This window comes from Pseudophryne corroboree, chromosome 1, assembly GCF_028390025.1.
Source record: "Pseudophryne corroboree isolate aPseCor3 chromosome 1, aPseCor3.hap2, whole genome shotgun sequence".
NCBI lineage: Eukaryota > Metazoa > Chordata > Amphibia > Anura > Myobatrachidae > Pseudophryne > Pseudophryne corroboree.
The window spans coordinates 746,412,925-746,436,596 of record NC_086444.1 but is presented as its reverse complement, the minus strand read 5'-3'; the positions used below and the strand labels follow the sequence as shown (position 1 = coordinate 746,436,596).

Below are 23,672 nucleotides of genomic sequence, written 5' to 3'. Positions count from 1 at the left end.
TTGATTAAAGTTTGGCATTTATGTTATAAATATAGTTGTCATACAGTGAAAAATACCAGCTGGTTTATGATAAATATATAGAAATGTTTTTTCCTGTGGCCTGTCTGGCCAATGAAAGGTGTTGCTAGCAAACATTTTGGAAATGGTGGGTACCTTCATGCCTAAAGTTAATTTTGTATCCAAACATGTTTTTTTTTTAAGGTTCATCTATTCCTGATGTACTTTCTGAAAGGTCCATCCATTTAAATATATTTTGTTCATCCTCATGTAGGTCAGGGCTGTTCCAGCATCTGTTCACATGTCCGGCATAGCTCCGCTAACTTTACTCGGGCATAGTCAATTCTGTTGAGTGCCATTGTGCCATCCTTGCGAGAACTATAGCTGGAGCCTTCATGTGGCTGCCCTGTGGCCACCTGCATAGGTAAGGAAAAATAGATCACATACACAATGTCACAATAAAGACATTCTAAAATTATATTTAAAAAAAAAAAAAAAAAAAAAAAACACACCCCTCTCTACACTATCTAAACACTTCAAAAAATACATTAGGATACATCACAAATAGGATACAATTGGTACAGGTCAGTATCACTAAATAGAGAAAAGTATAGAAAACAAAACATTTACAGAGTAATCTGTAAGCTAGCATAGCATAAGGGACAACAGGTAGATGTGACCATTATGCAATGAGTTATGGCCAAGTAACCGTGAGAGGAGAGCGATCAAGAATCTGAGCAAGGACCCACACAAACGTATGCCAAGATATTATGACGACCTACAGGTCAACTCCAAAAATATACATCCAAGATAGTTTATCACTAAAAAACAGTAATCATTGGTTCTCAAACTGTTTGGGATCCTGAGGACAGAATTTCTCAAATACCGGTCTAAAGGTGGGTACACACAAGACGATTGGCTCCGTGAGCGATATAGTCTAGTGTTTTCCCTTGACTCCCAGGGAGCAGATACACAGTGAACGATAACGCTAACTACATCGTTCAGTGACGTCACGCTGCGGCCGGCCCGAACATGCAATTTTGTATGGTATGGTCCATTTTGAGCTGCATGCACAGACGGAGCGTGCATCATTAATGATACAGTGCATACACACTGGACAATATTACAAATTATATCGCTCAGAAGGGTGAAAATGAGCGATATCGATCACCTAGTGTGTACGCATCTTAAGGCTCAGAACAAAAATCTACAGGGTCATTCATGAAAAGGGATTATTCTTGAAATAGTAATGGACATCACTAAAACCTGGATTGTTAGTGTGCCTTGAAAACAGAGGTTGGGAATGCCTACTCTATCTGGAGCATGAAAATTTAGGAAGCTGCTATAGTTATACATTGAATAATTGTACTCGTTATTCCCAGATATTGGGTGAACAGCAGACGATTATATAGGTGTGTATGCAGTACCGATGCCAGAGCGTTAGCCGATAAATGGCTTATGAAGCTCCTGCAATGGATGGGATCAGGAGGCTGTACCTTATGTGATCCACAGCCGACCTTCCAATTCCCATAGAGGAGCCGCTTAACTCACTGCTGCTGCCGCCTCAGAGGGGGTCACTCTGGATACACAAAGCTTAAGGGCCCTCATTCAGAGTTGTTCGCTCGCTAGCTGCTTTTAGCAGCAGTGCAAACGCTAAGCCGCCGCCCTCTGGGACTGTATCTTAGCAGAAGTGCGAACGAATGGATCGCAGCGCTGCTACAAAAAAAGATTGTGCAGTTTCAGAGTAGCTGCAGACCTACTCCTACCTTGCGATCAGTTCAGACTATTTAGTTCCTGTTTTGACGTCACAAACACGCCCTGCGTTCGGCCAGCCACTCCCCCGTTTCCCCAGCCACTCCTGCGTTTTTATCTGGCACGCCTGCCTTTTTCAGCACACTCCCCGAAAACGGTCAGTTACCTCCCAGAAACACCCACTTCATGTCAATCACTCTGCGGCGAGCAGTGCGACTGAAAAGCGTTGCTAGACCTTGTGTAAAATTACATCTGCTTTTGTGAAAGTACGTCGCGCATGCGAAGTGCGCACCATACGCAGAAGTGCCGATTTTTAGCCTGATCGCTGCGCTGCGAACAGCAGCTAGCGATCAACTCGGAATGACCCCCAAGGTGCATACATATGGAGAGATTTTGATGGAGCGATTTCCCTTGAACTGGCAGTAGGAGATTTTGACTGATTTTACCAGCGATTTTGACCAAGTGTGCAAGCGATTTTGGCTAACTCATTCAAACAGGGGGATGTTTTCACTTTTCCAACGACCTAGTCGAAATTGACTTGCCTGCACAGTCTATTTTTAGCAGCGATAGCGACCTGGCGGGGACGCGCATCGCTATCGCTGGCTGTGCACACACAGGGCGATATGCACTAACTTTCTGAGCGATTTTGTCTATATCGCTCCGTGTGTATGCACCTTAAGATAATCGGGAGCATTTAACCTGATCAGCCAGGGATCGGGTACGTGTGTACCCAGCTTAAGATAGGATGGGAACCTCTAACATTTATAAGCAGTTTGTGAGGCACTGTAGGAGATCTGTATGGATGTCACAGGATGTAATTTGGGTAAATATTGATTATAGTCACTAACATATGAACATTTCTCAACATACAGAATACATTTCTATGCAGTCAAAGGGCAGTATCCAGTTACCTGCGACAACGCGGTTTTTCGCATTTGCGGTAACTTGGTATCATAGTAACATAGTATCTGAGGTTGAAAAAAGACAATTGTCCATCGAGTTCAACCTATTTGTGGTGTCCTATGCATGATGATTTGACTAAAATTTCTGACTGATGCTGCTGTCAGCCATTGCATTTTATCCCTATTTATAGTAACTATAATGCATGACTATGCACCATACCCCTGGATATCCTTATCCAATAGGAATTTATCTAACCCATTCTTAAAGGTGTTGACAGATTCCGCCATTACAACTCCCTCGGGCAGGGAATTCCAAACACGTATTGTCCTTACCGTGAAAAAGCCTTTACGCCGTATTGTGCGGAATCTCCTTTCCTCTAACCTGAGCGAGTGTCCACGAGTCCTCTGTGTTGATCTAACCAAAAACAGGTCCCGCGCAAGCTCTGTGTATTGTCCCCTTATATATTTGTAGGTGTTGATCATATCCCCTCTTAGTCTCCGCTTTTCCAATGTAAACATGCCTAGTCTTTCAAGCCTTTCCTTGTATTCCATCGTCTCCATGCCCTTAATTAGTTTGGTCGCCCTCCTCTGTACCTTTTCAAGCTCCAGGATATCCTTTTTGTAGTACGGTGCCCAGAACTGTACACAGTATTCAAGGTGTGGCCTCACTAGTGATTTATATAACGGGAGTATAATACTCTCGTCCCTAGCATCAATACCCCGTTTTATGCATGCTAATATCTTATTAGCCTTCTTTGCTGCAGTCCTACTTTGGGTACTACTGCTTAGCTTGCTATCTATGAGGACACCTAAGTCCTTTTCCAGTACAGAATCCCCTAATTTTACCCCATTTAGTAGGTAGGTGTAATTTTTGTTCTTGTTACCACAGTGCATTACCTTACACTTGTCTGTGTTGAAGCACATTCTCCATTTGGCTGCCCATGCTTCTAATTTAACTAAGTCGTTCTGAAGAGACTCGGCATCCTCCTCTGTATTTATAGCCTTACACAATTTGGTATCATCTGCAAAAATTGACACCATGCTCTCTAGACCTTCTGTTAGGTCGTTAATGAAAATATTGAACAATAGCGGTCCTAATACTGAGCCTTGCGGCACACCACTTAGCACTTCAGTCCAAGTTGAAAAAGATCCATTAACCACAACGCGCTGCTTCCTATTATCTAACCAGTTTTTGACCCAAGTGCATATTGTGCTTCCTAGCCCTGATTCTTGTAGCTTGTATATAAGTCTCATGTGTGGTACAGTATCGAACGCTTTGGCAAAGTCTAAAAAGATTACATCCACGTCTTTACCCTGATCTAGGTTTGCGCTTACTGTTTCATAAAAGCCAAGTAAGTTGGTTTGACAGGATCGGTCCTTCATAAACCCATGTTGATTCCTTTTAATGACCTTATTGGTTTCAAGGAACTTCTGAATACTATCTCTTAGAATACCTTCCAATACTTTCCCCACTATAGATGTAAGACTAACTGGTCTATAATTACCTGGTTCAGCTTTACTTCCCTTTTTGAATATAGGCACTACTTCCGCTATACGCCAGTCTTTGGGAACCATACCTGATATAACTGAATCCTCAAAGATCAAAGATAGCGGTTTTGCCAGTTCAGAGTGAAGCTCCATTAGAACCCTTGGATGAATACCATCGGGCCCTTGTGATTTATTAATCTTTAAATGTTTTAATCGGTCACAGACTACTTCCTCGCTTAAATAAGTACCTATCAGTGTGATATTGTCATTATTGAGATTGTGTGTCAGTCCCTGAACTGGGTCCTCTCTAGTGAATACTGTTGAAAAAAACTAATTTAGTGTGTCCGCTATGTCATTATCATTTTTGCTTAAGACTCCCAACTTGTCTTTCAAAGGGCCTATACTCTCCTTTTTTAATCTCTTGCTATTAATGTATTTAAATAATTTTTTGGGATTCGCTTTGCTTTCCTTTGCTACTAGTTTTTCAGTTTCTACTTTAGCCGCTCTTATTTCCTTTTTGCAATTTTTGTTACATTCCTTATAGTGCTGAAATGACTCTGCTTCCCCGTCAGATTTGTATTTTTTTAAATGCTCGCCTTTTCTTGCCCATAAAGTTCCTTAATCTTTTTGTTAAGCCACATCGGTTTATGATTTTTATTCCCTTTTTTGCTACTCATAGGAATATATTTGAGTGTATTTTTAGCTAGCAGGAATTTTAGTACCTCCCATTTCTCCATAGTATTTTTTCCTAAAAACAAACCTTCCCATTCAATATCCCTGAAAAATACCCTCATCTTTTCAAAATTTGCTTTGCTAAAGTTTAAAGTCCTAGTTGAGCCAGTATAGGGCTGTTTGTAGAAACTGATATTGAATGTGACCATATTGTGGTCGCTGTTTCCTATGGGTTCCCCTACTATAATACCCGATACCAAATCCTGATTGTTTGTTAATACCAGGTCTAAGATTGCATTGTACCTAGTTGGTTCCTCAATTAGTTGGACTAGGTAGTTATCATTTAGTGTGTTTAAAAACATACTGCCCCTAGCAGTATCACATGAATCGTTTTTCCAGTTTATCTCTGGATAGTTAAAATCTCCCATCACTACTATGTCTCCTGCTCCTGCTGCTTTTTCAATTTGCTTTAGTAACAATTCATCATCAGATGCGTTGATACCAGGCGGCCTATAGCATACACCCAATACTAACTTTTTTGTTCCTTTTTCCCCGCATGCAATCTCTACCCATAATGTCTCAACAGTGTCTACAGTCCCCTCCTGAATATCTTCCCATATATTAGGTTTTAAAAACGGCTTTACGTACAGACAGACCCCTCCACCCTTTTTATTTAGTCTGTCTCTCCTAAACAGTGTATAGCCCTCTAGATTGACCGTCCAATCATGAGATTCATCCCACCAAGTTTCAGTAAAACTCCAATTAGTAGTGAAAAGTTATTGGCGATAAGTCTCCATAGGGATTATAGCAAATTTCTCAAATCCCTATTTTAAAAAGGTGAAAATGTAGGAATTTTGTTCAGAACCACAAATTACACACCTCCCTTTCCCCCAACCCCCCCCCCCCCCCCTCCCCTCACGGGTAGCGCACAGGCTGTCATAAGCTGATTTTTCGTGAGGTGCGATAATCTTAGCTGGGATCGCGAATCCCCCCACTTACATTGAAAACATGTTAAGGAGAACCTTAATAAAATGCAGCCACTCTTACACTCTGTAAGCCCAGACTGGCACTTTCTATGTCATGCCAGTTTCAACAGTTCTCAATAAAACGTACTTCTTCTATGATGCTATTCTACTTAGTAGGCCTTACCTGTGTAAGATAACGTATTTGCCCAGAGAGCTCAGATTCCACTTTCTGCATGGAGGCAGTAAATTGTGCCGCCTGTCTGTCTAGCATACGTTCATTTGGCTTCTCTTTGGAAAGCTCCAAGATAACATTCCCTGTAAGACGTCAAAAATAGGATTTTAATTACCTACCGGTAAATCCTTTTCTTGTAGTCTGTAGAGGATGCTGGGGTCCACATTAGTACCATGGGGTATAGACGGGTCCCTTGGGAGCCATGGGCACTTTAAGAGTTTAATAGTGTGGGCTGGCTCCTCCCTCTATGCCCCTGCTACCAGACTCCGTCCAGAAACTGTGCCCGAGGAGACGGACATACTTCGAGAGAAGGAAATACACAGATAGTGGTGAGATTCACACCAGCTCACACATAACAGAAAGCAAAGCTAGCCAGCTTGAAACAAGTCAGCAACAGCTGAACAACAGTACTTAATTAGTTAAGTACTGCATTGTTACTTCGTTAACAATTGCAGGAAAATGAAGCGCTGGGCGGGCAACCAGCATCCTCTACGGACTACGAGAAAAGGATTTACCGGTAGGTAATTAAAATCCTATTTTCTCTTACGTCCTAGAGGATGCTGGGGTCCACATTAGTACCATGGGGATGTACCAAAGCTCCCAGTACGGGAGAGCGCAGAGGCTCCTGCAGTACCGACTGACCAAACTTTAGGTCCTCAGAGGCAAAAGTATTGAACTTGTAGAACTCAGCAAAACGTGTTCGACCCTGACCAAGTAGCCACTCGGCAAAGCTGTAAAGCCGAGACACCCCGGGCAGCCGCCCAGGAAGAACCCACTTTACGAGTAGAGTGGGCCTTAACAGATCTTGGACACGGCAGGCCTGCCTTAAAATAAGCATGCTGGATAGTAAACCTGATCCAGCGAGAAATTGTCTGCTTAGAAGCAGGAACACCCAACCTTGTTGGTATCATAAAGGACAAACAAAGCGTCCGACTTTCTGTGACGAGAAGTACTCTTCACATAAATCTTCAAAGCCCTTACAACATCCAAGGATTTTGACGTAATTGAGGAGTCGGTAGCCACTGGCACCACAATAGGATGGTTGATATGAAAAGCTGACACAACCTTCGGAAGAAATTGCTGACGCGTTCTGAGCTCAGTCTATCTTTATGGAAAATTAAGTAGGGGCTCTTGCAGGACAATGCCCCCAATTCCGACACACGTCTAGCAGATGCCAATGCCAACAGAGTGACCGCCTTCCAAGTAAGAAATTTGACATCAACCTCCTGTAAAGGTTCAAACCAATCCGACTGCAGGAACTGCAGCACCACATTAAGATCCCAAGGTGCCGTAGGATGCACAAAGGGAGGCTGGATGTGCAGAACCCCTTTCAAGAAAGTCTGAACCTCAGGGAGGACAGCCAATTGTTTCTGGAAGAAAATGGACAAGGCCGAAATCTGGACATTTATGGAACCCAAATGCAGGCCCACATCCACACCTGCTTGCAGAAAAAGGAGAAACCGCCCTAGTTGAAACTCCACCGTAGGAAACTTCTTGGATTCACACCAAGACACGTACGGTTTCCAAATTCGATGGTAATGTTTAGACGTTACTCCTTTCCTAGCCTGTATCAGGGTAGGAATAATCTTGTTTCGAATGCCCTTCCCATCAAAGATCTGGCGTTCAACCTCCATGCCGTCAAATGTAGCCACTGTAAGTCTTGATAAGTGAACGGCCCCTATTGCAGAAGGTCCTCGCGAAGAGGAAGAGGCCTCTGATCTTCCAGCAGTAACTCCAGAAGATCCGCGTACCAAGCCCTTCTTGGCCAGTCCGGAGCAATGAGGATCGCACAAACGCTTGTTCTTTTTAAGAGATTGAGAATCCTTGGGATGAGTGGAAGTGTAGGGAACACATACACTGACTTGAACACTCACGGAGTTACCAGGGTGTGGACCTGCGGGTCTCGTGATCAGGAACAGTACATCCGAAGTTTCTTGTTGAGGCGGGAGGCCATCATGTCTATTTGAGGTACGCCCCAAAGACTTGTCACCTCCGCGAACACCTCTGGGTGGAGGCCCCACTCTCCTGGATGGAGATTGTGTCTGCTGATGAAGTCCGCTTCCCAGTTGTCCACTCCTGGAATGAAGATTGCCGACAGCGCCACCGCGTGCTTTTCCGCCCAGAGGATGATTCTGGTTACCTCTGACATTGCATCTCTGCTCTTCATTCCGCTTTGTCGGTTTATGTAGGCCACGGTCGTTACATTGTCCGACTGAACCTAAATGGCCTGAACTTCCAGAAGATGTGCCGCTTGTATAAGACCGTTGTACATGGCCCTTAGTTCCAGAATGTTTATCGGAAGGATGGATTCCAGACTTGACCACCTTCCTTGGAAGGTCTCCCCTTGGGTGACTGCACCCCAACCTCTGAGACTTGCATCCTTGGTTAGGAGGATCCAATTCTGAATCCCGAACCTGCGGCCCTCTAGTAGGCGAGAAGTTTGCAGCCGCCAGAGGAGCGAGATTCTGGCTTTCGGTGACAGACTTATCCTCTGGTGCATGTGAAGAGGAGATCCCAACCATTTGTCCAGGGGATCCAGCTGGAAAGACCGTGCATGAAATCTTTCGTACTGTAGAGCCGCGTAGGAGGCTACCATCTTCCCCAGAAGGCGAATGCACTGATGAGCCGATACCTGGGCTGGCTTCAGAACACTCCGAACCATTGTTTGTATCACCAACGCCTTCTCTGCTGGCAGAAACACCCTCTGTACTTCCGTGTCGAGGATCATCCCTAGGAAGGACCGTCTCCTTGTCAGCTCCAGATAAGACTTTGGAAGATTCAGGATCCATCCATGATCCTGGAGTAGTTGAGAGCAATGCTCTGTAACAGCTTCTCTCTGGAAGACGCTTTTAATCAGCAGATCGTCCAGATATGGGATTATGTTCACACCCTGCTTGTGAAGGAGTAGCATCATCTCCGCCATGACCTTGGTGAACACCCTCGGTGCCGTGGAGAGGCCAAACGGCAGTGCCTGGAATGGATAGTGACAGTCCAGCAGCGCAAATCTTAGATAAGCCTGGTTAGGCGGCCAGATCAGAATGTGAAAGTACACATCCTTGATATCTAGGGATACCAGAAATTCCCCCTCCTCCAGATCTGAGATAACCGCTCTCAGACTCCATCTGGAATTTGAATTCCCTCAAATAAGGGTTCAATGACTTTAAGTTCAATATTGGCCTGATCGAATCATCCGGTTTTGGTACCACAAACAGGTTTGCGTAAAAACCCTTCTTTGTGAGGTGGAACTGGAACAATGACATTTGCCTTTAGCAATTTTTTAAATGGCTTCCTGTAGGATAGCACTTTCTGTCAGCTGGTAAGCCCGATTCAAAGAATCTGTGAGGTGGGAGTTCTTGAAACTCCAGTCTGTACCCCTGGGTAACAATATCTTGTACCCAGGGATCTAGGCATGATGATGCCCACACACAACTGAAATTTCTGATGCTTGCTCCCACCTGCCCGACCTCCAGGCTGGGAGGTCCACCGTCATGCTGAGGATTTTGAGGAAGCAGAACCAGGTTTCTGTTCCTGGGAACCTGTTGGAGCAGGTTTTCTGGATTTCCCCCGACCTCCTCTAAAAAAAAAAAAAAAAAAAAAAAGTGGAAGGGGGTTTGGACTTTTTAACTTTCGCGGTCCAAAAGGACTGCACAGTAGACGTAGGATAAGATTTCCTAGTCGGCGGTGTTGCTGAGGGAAGAAAGGTTGGCTTACCCGCAGTTGCCGTGGAGATCCATGCATCTAATGCTTCCCCAAACAGAGCCTGACCTGTGAAGGGCAGGTTCTCCACACTTTTCTTGGATTCCGCATCCGCAGCCAGAGTCCCCTGCGTGCCGAGACAGCCATGGAAGAAGCCCTCGCATTAAGATGGCCAAGGTCCTTCATGGCCTCCACCATGAAACCTGCAGAATCCTGTATGTGACGTAAAAACAATTCAATGTCATTTCTATCCATAGAATCCAATTCCTCTAGTAATGTGTCTGACCACTTTACTATGGCTTTAGAAATCCACGCACAGGCAATAGTGGGTCTTAAAGCTACACCAATAGCTGTGTATAGTGATTTGACCGTAGTCTCAATATTGCGGTCAGCCGGCTCTTTTAAAGCGGTGGATCCAAGGACAGGTAAAACCACCTTTTTTGACAACCTAGATACAGAAGAGTCTACTACCGGCGGGACTTCCCACTTTTCCTGTCCTCCTCAGGGAAAGGAAAAGCAATGAGAATCCATTTTGGGATCTGGAATTTTCTCTCAGGGTTTTCCCAGGATTTTTCAAACAATGCGCGTTTAGTTCCTAAGACGCAGGGAATGTAAGGGAGGATTTCTTATGGTCAGTAAAGTAAGCCTCCTCTACTTGCTCAGATACCCTATCAGTAATATGTAAAATGTCCCTAATAGCCTCAATCATGAGTTGCACCCCCTTAGCAAGGGATGCATCTCCCCCTGCATATCCCCATCACCGTCACCTGTATCAAAGTCGGTATCTATGTCAGCTTGCATTATCTGGGCAAGAGCACGCTTTTTAGGGTATACCAGTGGGGTCTTAATGAGGTAGTGGAAGCTGAATACGAGAAAACCTCAGACTTTCAAAACCTGTGTGTCCGCCATCCGAGATGAAATCTGGGATATCATTCCCATAATAGAATCCACCCATGGGGGTTCGGATTCAGAAGGCTGAGACTGTATATTCCAGTTCTGAGTACATGGAATAGACTCTTCAGGAGAAGATACACACTCTGAAGCACAAGATACAGAGTTCCTAGACATGGTTATGTGAGCTATACAAACACACACGAAAATGCAGACACAATTTCCCCCAGAGTACCTTCAGAGAGTCACAGTATATGGAGCCAGCCACACAGCGCCCCAAGTAGGCAGTTTATACAGTAAACAGCTGGCGCTGACTGAATAACCTTATTAGATTAAACAGCGATTATTACACTCTCCCCCTGTCTAACACCCTGGTACCGCAGAGGTATGCTGGAGTTATGTGGAGGGCAGCACTCCATGTCAGCGTCTCTTTCAGTGTGATCTGCAGGGAGAAAATGGTGCTGGTGAGTGCTGGATCCGCTCTGAGGAAGAAGCCCCACCCCCTGTAATGGCGAGTCTTCCCGCTTTCACCGATTATACTGGCCTGAGGTGATTAAGCTGCTAACAGTGCGATTAGCCCCTGTTAGCATAGGTAACCAGCGTAGGGTAGTTGCGCTGGCCCAGGTCCCCCGTAACAGCGCCGCACATCAAGTACTGCTGAGCCCTCCGGAGCGCAGCCGTTCAGAGCTGCGCTCCCACCCTTATGCCGCCATTTCCTGCCGGCGACCCGCTTATCGGGGCGCCGGCGTCATACTCACCACTCTTCTATCTTCTGGCTCTGTTAGGGGGTGGCGGCTGTGCTGCGGGAGTGAGCGGTCTCCTCATGGGCTTGCGATCAGCATCCACAGGAGCTCAGTGTCCTGTCAGCGGAGATAGAGAACCATTAACTTCTAGAGCTGGTTCCTACTCCCCCCACCCCCCTAAGTACCACAAAGCAGGGAGGCTAATGCCAGCAGCCTTCCTATACCTAACTCTTAGAAAAAAACAATAAAACTAGAAAAACTCCTAGGAGCTCCCCTAGCTGTGACCGGCTCCACCGGTCTAAACTGAGTCTGGTAGGAGGGGCAGAGAGGGAGGAGCCAGCCCACACTATTAAACTCTTAAAGTGCCCATGGCTCCCAAGGGACCAGTCTATACTCCATGGTACTAATGTGGACCCCAGCATCCTCTAGGACGTAAGAGAAAATAATTTTATTTACATAGCTCTTTCTCCAATAGGACTCAAGGCACTTTATATTGACTTTGTTAAAGCACAAGCAACTGTCTTTGTGAACAAATACATTGGCATCAAATAAAGACCAGACTCCCTCCTTGTATAGGTCTTCCAGAAAGGCTTTGGCAGAGAATGCCCAGGAAATTCAGACAGAATAGAATGAGCTTTAAGAATGGACTACTATCTGAGCATATGTAGGCTTGATACAGTTGGTAACTCACTTAGCAATGGTTACATTGGCATCTTGATGTCCAGCCCAAGCACATTATAGTATAGGAAGAGAGCATATTACTTCCTAAAAATGTAGATAATCTAAAAAGTAAGTCTGCAGAGCGCACCTGCTGCCCACTATGTCATAGTCACTACACTATGTCACTACATATCATGGTGTCCTTTCATTCCATATATTTTTGTGGTCTGCCAATGTCCTTGCCAACAGGAAAGGCATTTTTCAACTGGTTTCAGACTCGCTCTGTGATGAGCAAATGTTTAATGGGGTTCAGTAGCTTTAAATGCCTGAATCTTACTTTTTCTCTTGTTTGACAGAATGGGCACCAATAAGGCGGTCTTCAAGTTTTCCGAAAAATATGGTGTCCAGCAACTCAGACATGGGCCCACAGGTAGTAAACTGCAATATGCAGGCAGCAGCAAAATGTCAGTGATGTCGCTACTATATTTAAAGCATCAATTTGTTTTAAAGACAGAAGCCATGTCAGCAATTGTAGCCTGTTGGAATACTGGCAGTGCAATGTCTTTGTTGAAGGGTATCAGAAAGAACTAGTTAATACACTGCTATTCTTATTGGGTGCAGACAACACGAACTACTTGGCAAAACTACCATCACACCGGCTTTCTCCTCTCTGATCTTAGGGAGAACAATTGAGATTAGTGGTAGAAGCGAGAACAGATAGGCCAGCCTGAACTTCCCTCTGACCAAGAAGACAAACTACAAAGACTCTGAAGGGTCTGTATCTACACCAGAAGACTGGTACCTTTGAATAATCTGCTGTCACTGTGATGTTGGAAAAAAAAAAAAATTAAAGATCTTTGGATGTTCCAGTAAACTAAGATACCCAACCACAAATATACTTCTAGAAATTAAAAAGTACTGGCTAGACTCCTTTATGATACCATTTTCTTCCAACTGGAAGTATCGGGCCAAATGTAGTAGGGTGCGGGATTCTGAAAGTCCCGAGATTTCGGCGAGTTTCCAGATAAATTAAAGTAGCAATTTTTAGTATGGTAAAACGAGTTTTATGGTAAGAACTTACCTTTGTTAAAACTCTTTCTGCGAGGTACACTGGGCTCCACAAGTCTGGACAATGGGGTGTAGAGTAGGATCTTGATCCGAGGCACCAACAGACTCAAAGCTTTGACTGTTCCCAGAATGCACAGCGCCGCCTCCTATATCACCCCGCCTCCCAGCACAGGAGCTCAGTTTTTAGTTAACCAGCCCAATGCAGTAGCAGGAAAAGAGACGACAACGGTTAGTAGCCACATACACCACACTCTCACGACAAGAGAAGTGTCAGCGGCTAATGCCATATCAACCCAAAGAAGCTAAGTGCGTCAGGGTGGGCACCTTGTGGAGCCCAGTGTACCTCGCAGAAAGATTTAACAAAGGTAAGTTCTTACCATAAAACTCGTTTTCTGCTGCGGGGTACACTGGGCTCCACAAGTCTGGACAATGGGGATGTCCTAAAGCAGTTCCTTATGGGAGGGGACGCACTGTAGCGGGCACAAGAACCCGGCGTCCAAAGGAAGCATCCTGGGAAGCGGCAGTATCGAAGGCATAGAACCCTATGAACGCGTTCCTGGAGGACCACGTAGCCGCCTTGCACAATTGATCAAGGGTCGCACCGCGGTGGGCCGCCCAAGAATGTCCAACAGACCGAGTAGAATGGGCCGTAATGTGAGCAGAAGCTGACAGACCAGCCTTCACATAAGCATGTGCAATCACCATTCTAATCCATCTGGCCAGGGTCTGCTTGTGAGCAGGCCAGCCACGTTTGTGAAATCCAAACAAAACAAAGAGAATCAGATTTTCGAATAGAAGCAGTTCTCTTCACATAGATACGGAGAGCCCGTACCACATCCAAAGACCGCTCTTTGGGAGACAAATCAGGAGAGACAAAGGCTGGAACCACAATCTCCTGATTAAGGTGGAACGAAGAAACCACCTTAGGTAAATATCCGGGACGAGTCCTAAGAACCACCCGGTCACAGTGAAAAATCAGATATGGGGAACTACAAGACAAGGCACCCAGATCGGACACTCTTCTAGCAGAGGCAATAGCCAGCAAGAGCACCACCTTAAGGGAAAGCCACTTAAGGTCAGCTGAACCAAAAGGTTCGAATGGAGGCTCCAGCAACGCCTCCAAAACCACCGACAAGTCCCAAGAAGCCACAGGCGGGACACAGGAAGGTTGGATACGCAACACACCCTGAGTGAAAGTATGAACATCAGGTAAAGTCGCAATTTTTCTCTGAAACCACACCGACAAGGCAGAAATATGAACCTTGAGGGAGGCCAGACGCAGGCCTAAATCTAGGCCCTGCTGCAGAAGAGCCAAAAGTTTGGCTGTACTAAACTTGGAAGCGTCATAATTGTTAGATGCGCACCAAACAAAGTATGAATGCCAGACCCTATGGTAAATCCGATCAGAAGCCGGTTTCCGGGCCCGCAACATAGTTTTAATGACCTCTTCAGAAAAACCTCTTAGCCCACAAGACGGAAGCTTCAAGAGCCACTCCGTCAAAGATAGCCGGGCTAGGTCCTGGTAGACACAAGGGCCCTGAACGAGGAGGTCTGGCAGGTCTGAGAACCAGTGCCGTCCGGGCCACGCCGGAGCTATGAGAAGCAGATTTCCTTTTTCTTGCTTGAACTTACGAACTACCCTGGGCAGGAGTGACACCGGAGGGAACACGTACGGCAGCCGAAACCTCCACGGCACCGCCAGCGCATCCACGAATGCTGCTTGAGGATCCCTTGTACTTGCTCCGAAGACCGGAACCTTGTGATTGTGTCGAGACGCCATCAGATCCACATCTGGAAGACCCCACCTTTCCACGAGGAGTTGAAACACATCTGGATGGAGGCCCCACTCGCCGGCATGCACGTCCTGACGACTGAGAAAGTCCGCTTCCCAATTCAGTACTCCCGGAATGAATATTGCAGATATTGCCGGTAGATGGCGTTCTGCCCCCTGTAGAATCCATGAGGCTTCCTTCATTGCCAAACGGCTTCGAATGCCACCTTGATGATTTATGCAAGCCACTGTCATGCCGTTGTCCGACTGTACTTGAACAGGACGGTTCTGAATTAAATGCTGGGCCAGGTTCAACGCATTGAAGACCACCCGCAACTCCAGAATGTTGATCGAGAGGAGAGATTCCTCCTTGGTCCACCGACCCTGTAAGGAGTGCTGCTCCATCACCGCGCCCCAACCTCTTAAACTGGCATCTGTCGTCAACAGGACCCAGTTGGATATCCAGAAGGGATGGCCCCTGCGCTATTGTTGGTCCTGGAGCCACCAGAGCAGCGACAGACGGACCTCCTAGTCAATGAGATCATTTGAGACCTGATCCGGTAAGGCACGCGTCCCACTTGGCTAGAATCAGCTTCTGGAGGGGGCAAGAATGGAATTGAGCATACTCCACCATGTCGAATGCTGACACCATGAGGCCCAGCACCTGCATTGCCGAATGTATCGACACTTGCGGACGAGAAATGAAGCAACGAATCCTGTCCTGAAGCTTCAGGACTTTCTCCTGAGACAAGAACAACCTCTGTTGTCAGTGTCCAACAGCGCTCCCAGGTGCACCATGCTCTGAGCAGGGACCAGGGAGGATTTCTTCCAGTTGACGAGCCACCCTTGGGCTTGTAGAAACCGGACCGTCATATCCAGGTGACACAGGAGAAGATCTGGGGAATTTACCAGGATTAACAAGTCTTCCAGATACAGCAGTATCCTGACCCCTTGACGTGGAGTACCACCGTCATAACTTTGGTAAAGACTCGCGGAGCCGTTGATAAACCAAAAGGTAACGCCTGAAACTGGTAATGGATGTTGCCAATAGCAAACCTCAGGTATTGTTGATGTGACACTGATATAGGAATATGCAGGTAAGCATCCTGTATGTCCAGGGAGACCATGTAGTCCCCAGGCCAGAACTATAGAGCGAAAGAGTTTCCATACGGAACTTTGAAATCTTCACAAACCTGTTCAATGCCTTGAGGTTGAGAATGGACCGGGAGGACCCATTCGGTTTCGGGACTAGAAACAGCGGAGAATAGTACCCCCGTTCCCTCTGAGCAAGAGGCACATGTACTACGACTCATGTATCCAGGAGGGTCTGTACCACAGAGTGTAGAATTTTTGCCTTTGGCCGGTCCAAAGGGACGTCTGTCTGGCAAAATCGATGAGGGGGTCGGTTTTTGAAGGCAATGGCGTAACCTCGAGTGACGACTTCCCGTACCCAAGCATCTGAAGTGGTCTTCAACCATTACTGGGTATACCCTAGAAGCCGGACCCCCACCTTGGGATCCCCCAGGGGGAGGCCCGCCCTGTCATGCGGCAGGCTTATCGGTCTTGGCAGCTGGCTGATGGGCAGCCCAGGCTCTTTTGGGCTTCGCCTTACCAGGTTTGAAAGTGCGGGCCTGCTTAAGGTACGCCTGACCTTTTGCTTTACCTGAAGGACGAAAGGGGCAAAAGGACGTACCTTTAGCCTTCTACACAGAAGGAGCGGGATTAGGTAGACAGGCAGTTTTGGCAGTAGCCAAGTCAGCCACTATCTTATTTAAGTCCTCCCCAAACAGAATATCTCCCTTGAAAGGGAGTACCTCCAGGGTTTTTCTAGAGTCCAGATCCACAGACCAGGATCTCAGCCACAATATCCGGCGAGCCAGGACTGACGTAGTAGAGGCCTTGGCTGCCAGGATACCGGCATCAGAAGCCGCCTCTTTAATATATCGAGAAGCTGTGACAATATATGACAAGCATTGTCTAGCATGGTCAGAGGAGATTTCAGCTTCTAACTCCAAGGCCCATGCTTCAATAGCCTCAGCAGCCCATGAAGCTGCAATAGTAGGCCTTTTTGCAGCACCCGTGAGGGTGTAAATCGCTTTTAGACAACCCTCCACACGTTTATCCATAGGCTCTTTTAGAGACGTGACGGTGGTGACCGGTAGAGCTGAGGAAACCACCATCCTAGTCACATGCGAGTCCACTGGAGGAGGTGGTTCCCAATTCTTAGACAGCTCTGGCGCGACGGGATAGCGAGCCAGCATCTTCTTTTGAGGCATAAAATTCGTACCCGGGTTTTCCCAGGGTTCCTGACGTATATCCACTAGGTGATCAGAGTGAGGTAAAACCTGTTAAACCACCTTCTGACGCTTGAACCTATCTGGTTTCTTAGGAGGCACGGATGGCTCGGGATCATCTGTAATCTGCAGAATTAACTTAATAGCCTCCACAAGGTCAGGAACATCCACATGTTAACTACCCTCCCCATCAGCCGTATCGGAGTCAGAACCTGTGGGGTCAGTGTAAGTGCCGTCCTCATCAGACGAGGTGTCAGTGACAGCAGTGGATTGTGAGGAGACGAGCGCTCGCTTAGAGGACCTCTTGGACTTAGGCGAGCGTTGGTCAGACTTTTTAGTAGTCAAGGACTGGTTCAACTTCTTTAATTGAGCAGATAAATCGACCGCCCACGGCGGGTTAGCTGCAGGGACCACATACGGTTGTACCGGCATTGGGGGTCCCATAGGGGGTGATAGTTTATGAACTAGCGTATGCAGAAGCGTGGAAAAAGCGGCCCATGGTGGGTCAGTATGTGCCCCCGTTGCCACAGTCCCACTGGGGGGCAAGGAGGCCCCAGAACCAGAGCCCACAGCTGCTATAATCTCCTCATATGTGCCTGTGGCTTCAGCAACACCAGCAATGTGTTCCGCCCCAGAACAGTTACCCTCAGAAGTAGACATGATATAACTTGCAGTATGAGGTAACACAGTACAATTAACAGCAGCACAATATCCCAAACCCCTGCGTAGTGTAGTCAGCACTAGCAGAGATAAAGGAGAGATATGGTGACCAAATCAGAGAAAAATACGTAATACAGTACATCTTTGTGAAAATCCTATATTAGATAACACCTGACGCACCAAGCCCCCTCAGGTTATAGAATATAGGGATAACAAGTTGAGTGAAAGACACGAGATGGACAACACTCAGCTATCAAATGCACACACAGAAGGTCACAATTTGTACAATGCAGGGGTTATTTTACGGACAATAATACTGCACTGGACTAACTATAACAGTAGATATAACAGTACACAGTAAGAACTGGATGTATAACACAGGGTAATTGTACCATAAAACCCTGACTAAATGCACTCTCTTAACTATCACTGACTAAAAAGGCAGGTAGAATACTTAAGTGTCATGAAAGTCACAGCACTGACAACCAGGCGGCTTTACATAGGAGGATTTGCCCAAGCAGTCCCAGAAACAGTGAGCTGAGGAATAATGGCGCCGCAGACACTGACTGGGAGTGAGGAAAAGACAGATATGCAGCTCCAGAGCGGGAACATTTGCGGGAAATGGCACCCTGGGGCTGGGGGAGGGGCTTCAGGTCTAAGCCTTATCCCCCTTGCTGGCAAAACCACTGTGTACTGTGGGCGATATTAAAATCGGTTTTGAGAGAAAACCTGACCTGCGCCCATGCCCTGGTGATCTAGTGGGATTGCCTGTATCCACAGTGTCCACCGCCAGCGTGCGCGGCCCGCCTCCCACTGACCGCACCGGATCGCGATAAAGACCGGGTCCCGCGAGCGGGACCCACTTACCACCTCCCGAAGCGCGGCCACGCGATCCAGGAGAGCCCCAGCCGTGTGTGCCTAACGTGAAGTAAACCGGATCCTCCGCTGTAGGTACCCGGCAACCAGGGCTCGGGAGTGTACAGCGCCGCTGGGGAGAGCTGGAGCCGCAGCAGAGAATGTCACAAGACATTTACCACTGCTGCTGCCCTGAAGTCTTCACTTTTTCTTCAGAAAAAAAGCCTTTCTTAGGGCTGCCTGGAGCAGCCCCTCTGTTAAGTGCCTGCTTGCTGCAGCACTAACTTACAAAACTGAGCTCCTGTGCTGGGAGGCGGGGTGATATAGGAGGCGGCGCTGTGCATTCTGGGAACAGTCAAAGCTTTGAGTCTGTTGGTGCCTCGGATCAAGATCCTACTCTACACCCCATTGTCCAGACTTGTGGAGCCCAGTGTACCCCGCAGCAGAAAAACAACTGGGTTAGTAAACATTGGTGCTTTAGTTTTACCTACTAATTCACAGAAATCTTGGGACCCTATTACATCTGGCCCAACATCTTCTAGGTGCAGAACTCGAAGCTTTAGGTTGCTCAGACCAAAGTAAAGACAACCAAGTAAACAACATTGGTACTTTCAAGCATAGTTAGAATAAAGATTTACCTGCTAAACCTAGAACAAGACCAGTCGACACATATACTAAATGGTGGCTTACAATGGGGGGTAATTCTGAGTTGTTCGCTCGCTTGCAGATTTTAGCTGCATTGCACACGCGAGGCCGCCGCCCTCTGGGAGTGTATCTTAGCTCAGCAGAATAGCGAACGAAAGATTAGCAGAATTGCGAATAGAAAATTCTTAGCAGTTTCTGAGTAGCTTTAGACCTACTCACAGATTGCGATCAGCTCAGGCCGTTTCGTTCCTGGTTTGAGCCACTCCCCCGTTTCTCCAGACACTCCTGCGTTTTTCACTGACACGCGTGCGTTTTTCTGCACACTCCCAGAAAATGGCCAGTTTCCACCCAGAAACACCCACTTCCTGTCAATCACACTCTGATCACTTCAACGATGAAAATTCTTCGTTCGGACGTGAGTAAATCTACTAAGTTTTGTGTTAAAATACTTAGCGCATGCGCACTGCGTACCATGCGCATGCACATTTTAGCCTTAATCGCTCCGTTTGCGAAAATCGGCAACGAGCGATCAACTCGGAATGACCCCCAATAGCCAATGCTTCCTGACATGCTTAAGCAGGAAATTTAAATCGACATCACTATTCAAAGTCACACATTTTGCTCTCAAATTCTTGGTGCTCACATTAATCACTGGAATAAATTAAAAGTTACATGAGAAGGAGAAACAGTCTCAATGTAATGCTGCTTTTGAAACGGTTCTTAAAACGGGTCTGAGCAGTTAAACCCCCATTCACATCGCATGTTGTAACCATTATATTACCATTTTGGTACCTTTCACACTGTACCCGTTTCACCCATAGAAAACAGTGGTTGTCATTATAAATGGACTTTTCTGGCCACACATTATTAATAATTATTAATAATTTGGATAGTCATACGATGGAACCCAGCAGCTTGAAGCATTTTAACCATGTTTTTATATATGAGTGCATCCTTGACTGTCCCAGTTATTTGTCTGAGGATTTCCTCATCCTCTCTGATTCTTAGCAGCTCCCTCACCTCTTCATCACTCCAAGTTGCCATTGTATAATATATTTGCAGTAAGAAAACGCTTCTAAACCCACTCTCATGTGTCTGATGTGTTTTTCCTCCAGCTTCCTGCTTCTGCCTGTTGACATCACACATGGAGACAGCCTATCACCTTCTGTGGCTTGGAAATACCGTTTCTGAGCCTTTCACACTGCACAGTGAAACGGTTCTGAACCGGGTAGGACCCTGCTTTTTAACCGTTTCAAAATACCAGTATTTTGAAAACGGTAAATTCAAGGTGGCCCTTTCACACCGCAGCTAGAACCGTTTAGGAAGGCTGAAAAAATCAGCAATTTACCGGGTTAAAGCTGCGGTGTGAAAGGAGTATAAAAGTAACCGAAGGCAACACCTACAGCAGTAATATTAACACCCCTACACTCCTGAACAGTTGGTGTGTAGGGATGAAGGAAAAAGTGGCAGCAAGAGACAAAGAAGAACACTGGTCCTTTAAGTGATGACAGCACCCTGCATCAACAACTGCACATGCAGAGCGTAAGAATAAACACAGCAGCCTGCAGCATAAACCAGAACTAGCAAAGACAGCTACAGGAACTCCCCAAACAGCAAATAAAAACCACTGCTTACAGTACCTGGACTTTAATCAATTCTGAACACCCCGTAGTATAGTTTGTCACATACAAGGAAAGTGGAGGCTTTATGTAACATCAGTTGTTTCATTTACTGTCCTCCAATGGCTGGAAGTTATCGGTTTTTAACACAATGGTTGGGGCCAGGATTAAATCCTTAGATGCATACTACATTGAGAAGATCTGGAAATGTAGCGATTTTTACTTAAGTTCTAAGCAATTTCACTAGCTTGCTTAGAAATTAAGCACACGTCGATCCGTGTGTTGGGTGCCGGCGACATCGATGCGCAGTCCCGTACGTCGTTTTTGCCGGCTCATACCAAATCTAGTTAGATTGCTCACTTCACCTCTGGGTGAAGTGAGCGTCCCCCCGCCACCCCTCCCTTCTCACGCTTTGTGCTGAGCGGGGGGAGAGATGTGTGCTGAGCGTTCTGTGAAAGATCGCTCAGCACACATCTCGCCCGTGTGTACCCCCTTTAACCAACTTGATGTGTTAAAAGTCTTAATAAATTTACCTGCATTCAACAAGATGGTTGCAATTTCTCTCTCAATTTCCTCTAAAATGCGCAGTCTCTCATTTGCCAGGCTATATGTAGCCATGGTAGAATTTGGTATAACGGACTTAACCAAACCTGTAGAATACTGGGGGGGGGAAAATGACGTTAATAACATCATAATAAAGACAAAATTAATTTACCTACACCTATTTTATTTACCTATCAACTCTTGAAGCACTACCACCTACAGAAAATATTTTACCAACATGCCCTTCTACTAAGCTGGCAACATGGGAAGAAATGGTTGTATTTGCAAGAAACTTTTCCTAGTCCTTACAAATTCAGTATTATTTTCCCAGCAAATCAAATGAGTTTGCTTATTTAAAATAGAGGCAGAGGAGGAGCTTATGATTTATAGCTGGTCCTCCAGTGCCCCCAATACCTGCCTCAAGTCACAAGAGCAATAGTGGGGCCTGGAGAATAGCAGCACCCAGGGTTCTGGCTAAAGACTTTTGCACAATCTCTCCATAGGTGGTAGCACAGTTTTTAGTGGCCCATAAGAGGACACAAATTTCAGCACTTATAGAACCAGGGAAACCACTCCTTCTGATCAGCTATTAGTGCATGCGTTTCTTCCCCCCAGCTTAGCTTTTTGATTAGCAATGGAGCCATTTTGTTCAGGAACATAATTTTTGAAAATTGTAATTTCCAAAGATATATGCAAAATTGTATATCTTGCTGCTGTTTTATTATAGATATATTTTTCAGGCTGTGTTTAAAAAAAAAATCACAGGAGCGGTTTGGCTGATATTTTCTCTCAACGCTTGGATAAATCTCCCCTAAAGAATCATAACAAACTTTTTTTTTACAGAATGCACTGTACGCCTGAGCAAGCAAGCAGGAACACAGGTAACACTGCTGCTGCCTAGAGATACAGTACATTCATCCAACAGCATGGACATGACAGAGTGCGATGCAGGGGATCTGCACTGTCTACGGGGCCCATGGTAATGAGACAGTTTTAGCTTTCATTGCAGTAAGTGTGACAGCGTGTTTCTGCTTTTCCCACTTGGTTCTGGATAACAGAAGGTAAATGAGCGATTGCTAAACTATAAGGCCGCTTAACTATTTCAGCTTAGTGTGTGAGAATACAATACAGCCGGCAGCTGTCTGGAAGAAAGTCTAATTGCTATATGATATCCATTATTAGGACTCACAGCGGGGAAAAAATTGCATCTTACATACATTTCCGTTTCCCCCGGTACAAAAATGACAGCAATACGACTTCCGTTTCCGCAAGCGAGTACCGGGACACGGAGCAGCCGCACAAGAAGAGTCCGGATCCTTCTAGTCTGTATCAGCTCGGCCGGGACTAGAGGGTGAGAGGGACAAGGCTGACTAGTAGATGCCTCTGCGCTAGCCACGCCCCCGCAATGTGATTGCTTCACTGCGGGTTTTTAGATGGGAAGGCTCATAAACCACGCCCCCTGACGACAAGATCACGCCCCCCTTGATACAAACTGCGTTCCCGCCCTGTAATTTTGGTAGCGTCTAGTTTCTCTTCGTGGAGAGGACCTTTCCCATATAACCCTGGGTCCATGTCACAATCTATTTCACAGGTTCTCAAACTCGGCCCTCAGGACCCCACACAGTGCATGTTTTGCAGGTCTCCTCACAGAATCGCAAGTGAAATAATTAGCTCCACCTGTGGACCTTTTAAAATGTGTCAGTGAGTAATTAATACACCTGTGCACCTGCTGGGTTACCTGCAAAACATGCACTGTGTGGGGTCCTGAGGACCGAGTTTGAGAACCCCTGATCTATTTGGAATAGTAAAGTGTGATTTCACCATTAACTCCAATTCGGACACTTTTAAAAAAGCACGCACAGCTCTCTTCCCGCCACAGTTGTACATATATATTCCTGCTAATTAAAATATGCATTTATTTAAGTCATTGCACCGGCTCATACTAGTTATTGCATATGTGTTTGTACCGCTCAGCTACAGGAATTTTAACTTTCATATGTGTGCGTGATTTTTAGGCGGTAATATCCAGTCTCCACTATTGGTTGACAGTAACTAGGTCGACAGGGTCTCTAGGTTGAAATGTTCTAGGTTAACAGGTCAAAATGTCGACATGAGTTTTAACTTTTTTACTATTTTTGAACTTGTTCATACTTTATGATCCACGTGGACTACGATTGGGAACAGTAACCTGGCGAGCCACGCGAGGGGACACGGTGCAC

At 46.1% G+C, this 23,672-nt stretch overlaps 1 protein-coding gene across 2 annotated transcripts; it reads right to left on the bottom strand.

Moving 5' to 3' along the window:
- Positions 1–22,863, bottom strand: MED11 (mediator complex subunit 11). Of its 2 annotated transcripts, none has more exons than XM_063916661.1 (4): positions 22,643–22,863; positions 21,444–21,570; positions 5,961–6,091; positions 1–413 (listed from the first exon to the last, which is right to left on the bottom strand). In XM_063916661.1, exons 1-4 carry the CDS (start codon positions 22,670–22,672, stop codon positions 273–275), a joined length of 429 nt encoding a protein of 142 aa, XP_063772731.1. In that variant the 5' UTR covers positions 22,673–22,863; the 3' UTR covers positions 1–272. The 2 variants fall into 2 exon arrangements, with proteins under 2 accessions (XP_063772731.1, XP_063772738.1); XM_063916668.1 differs by having other exon boundaries at positions 22,671–22,862.
- Between the last annotated feature and the right edge of the window lie 809 nt (positions 22,864–23,672).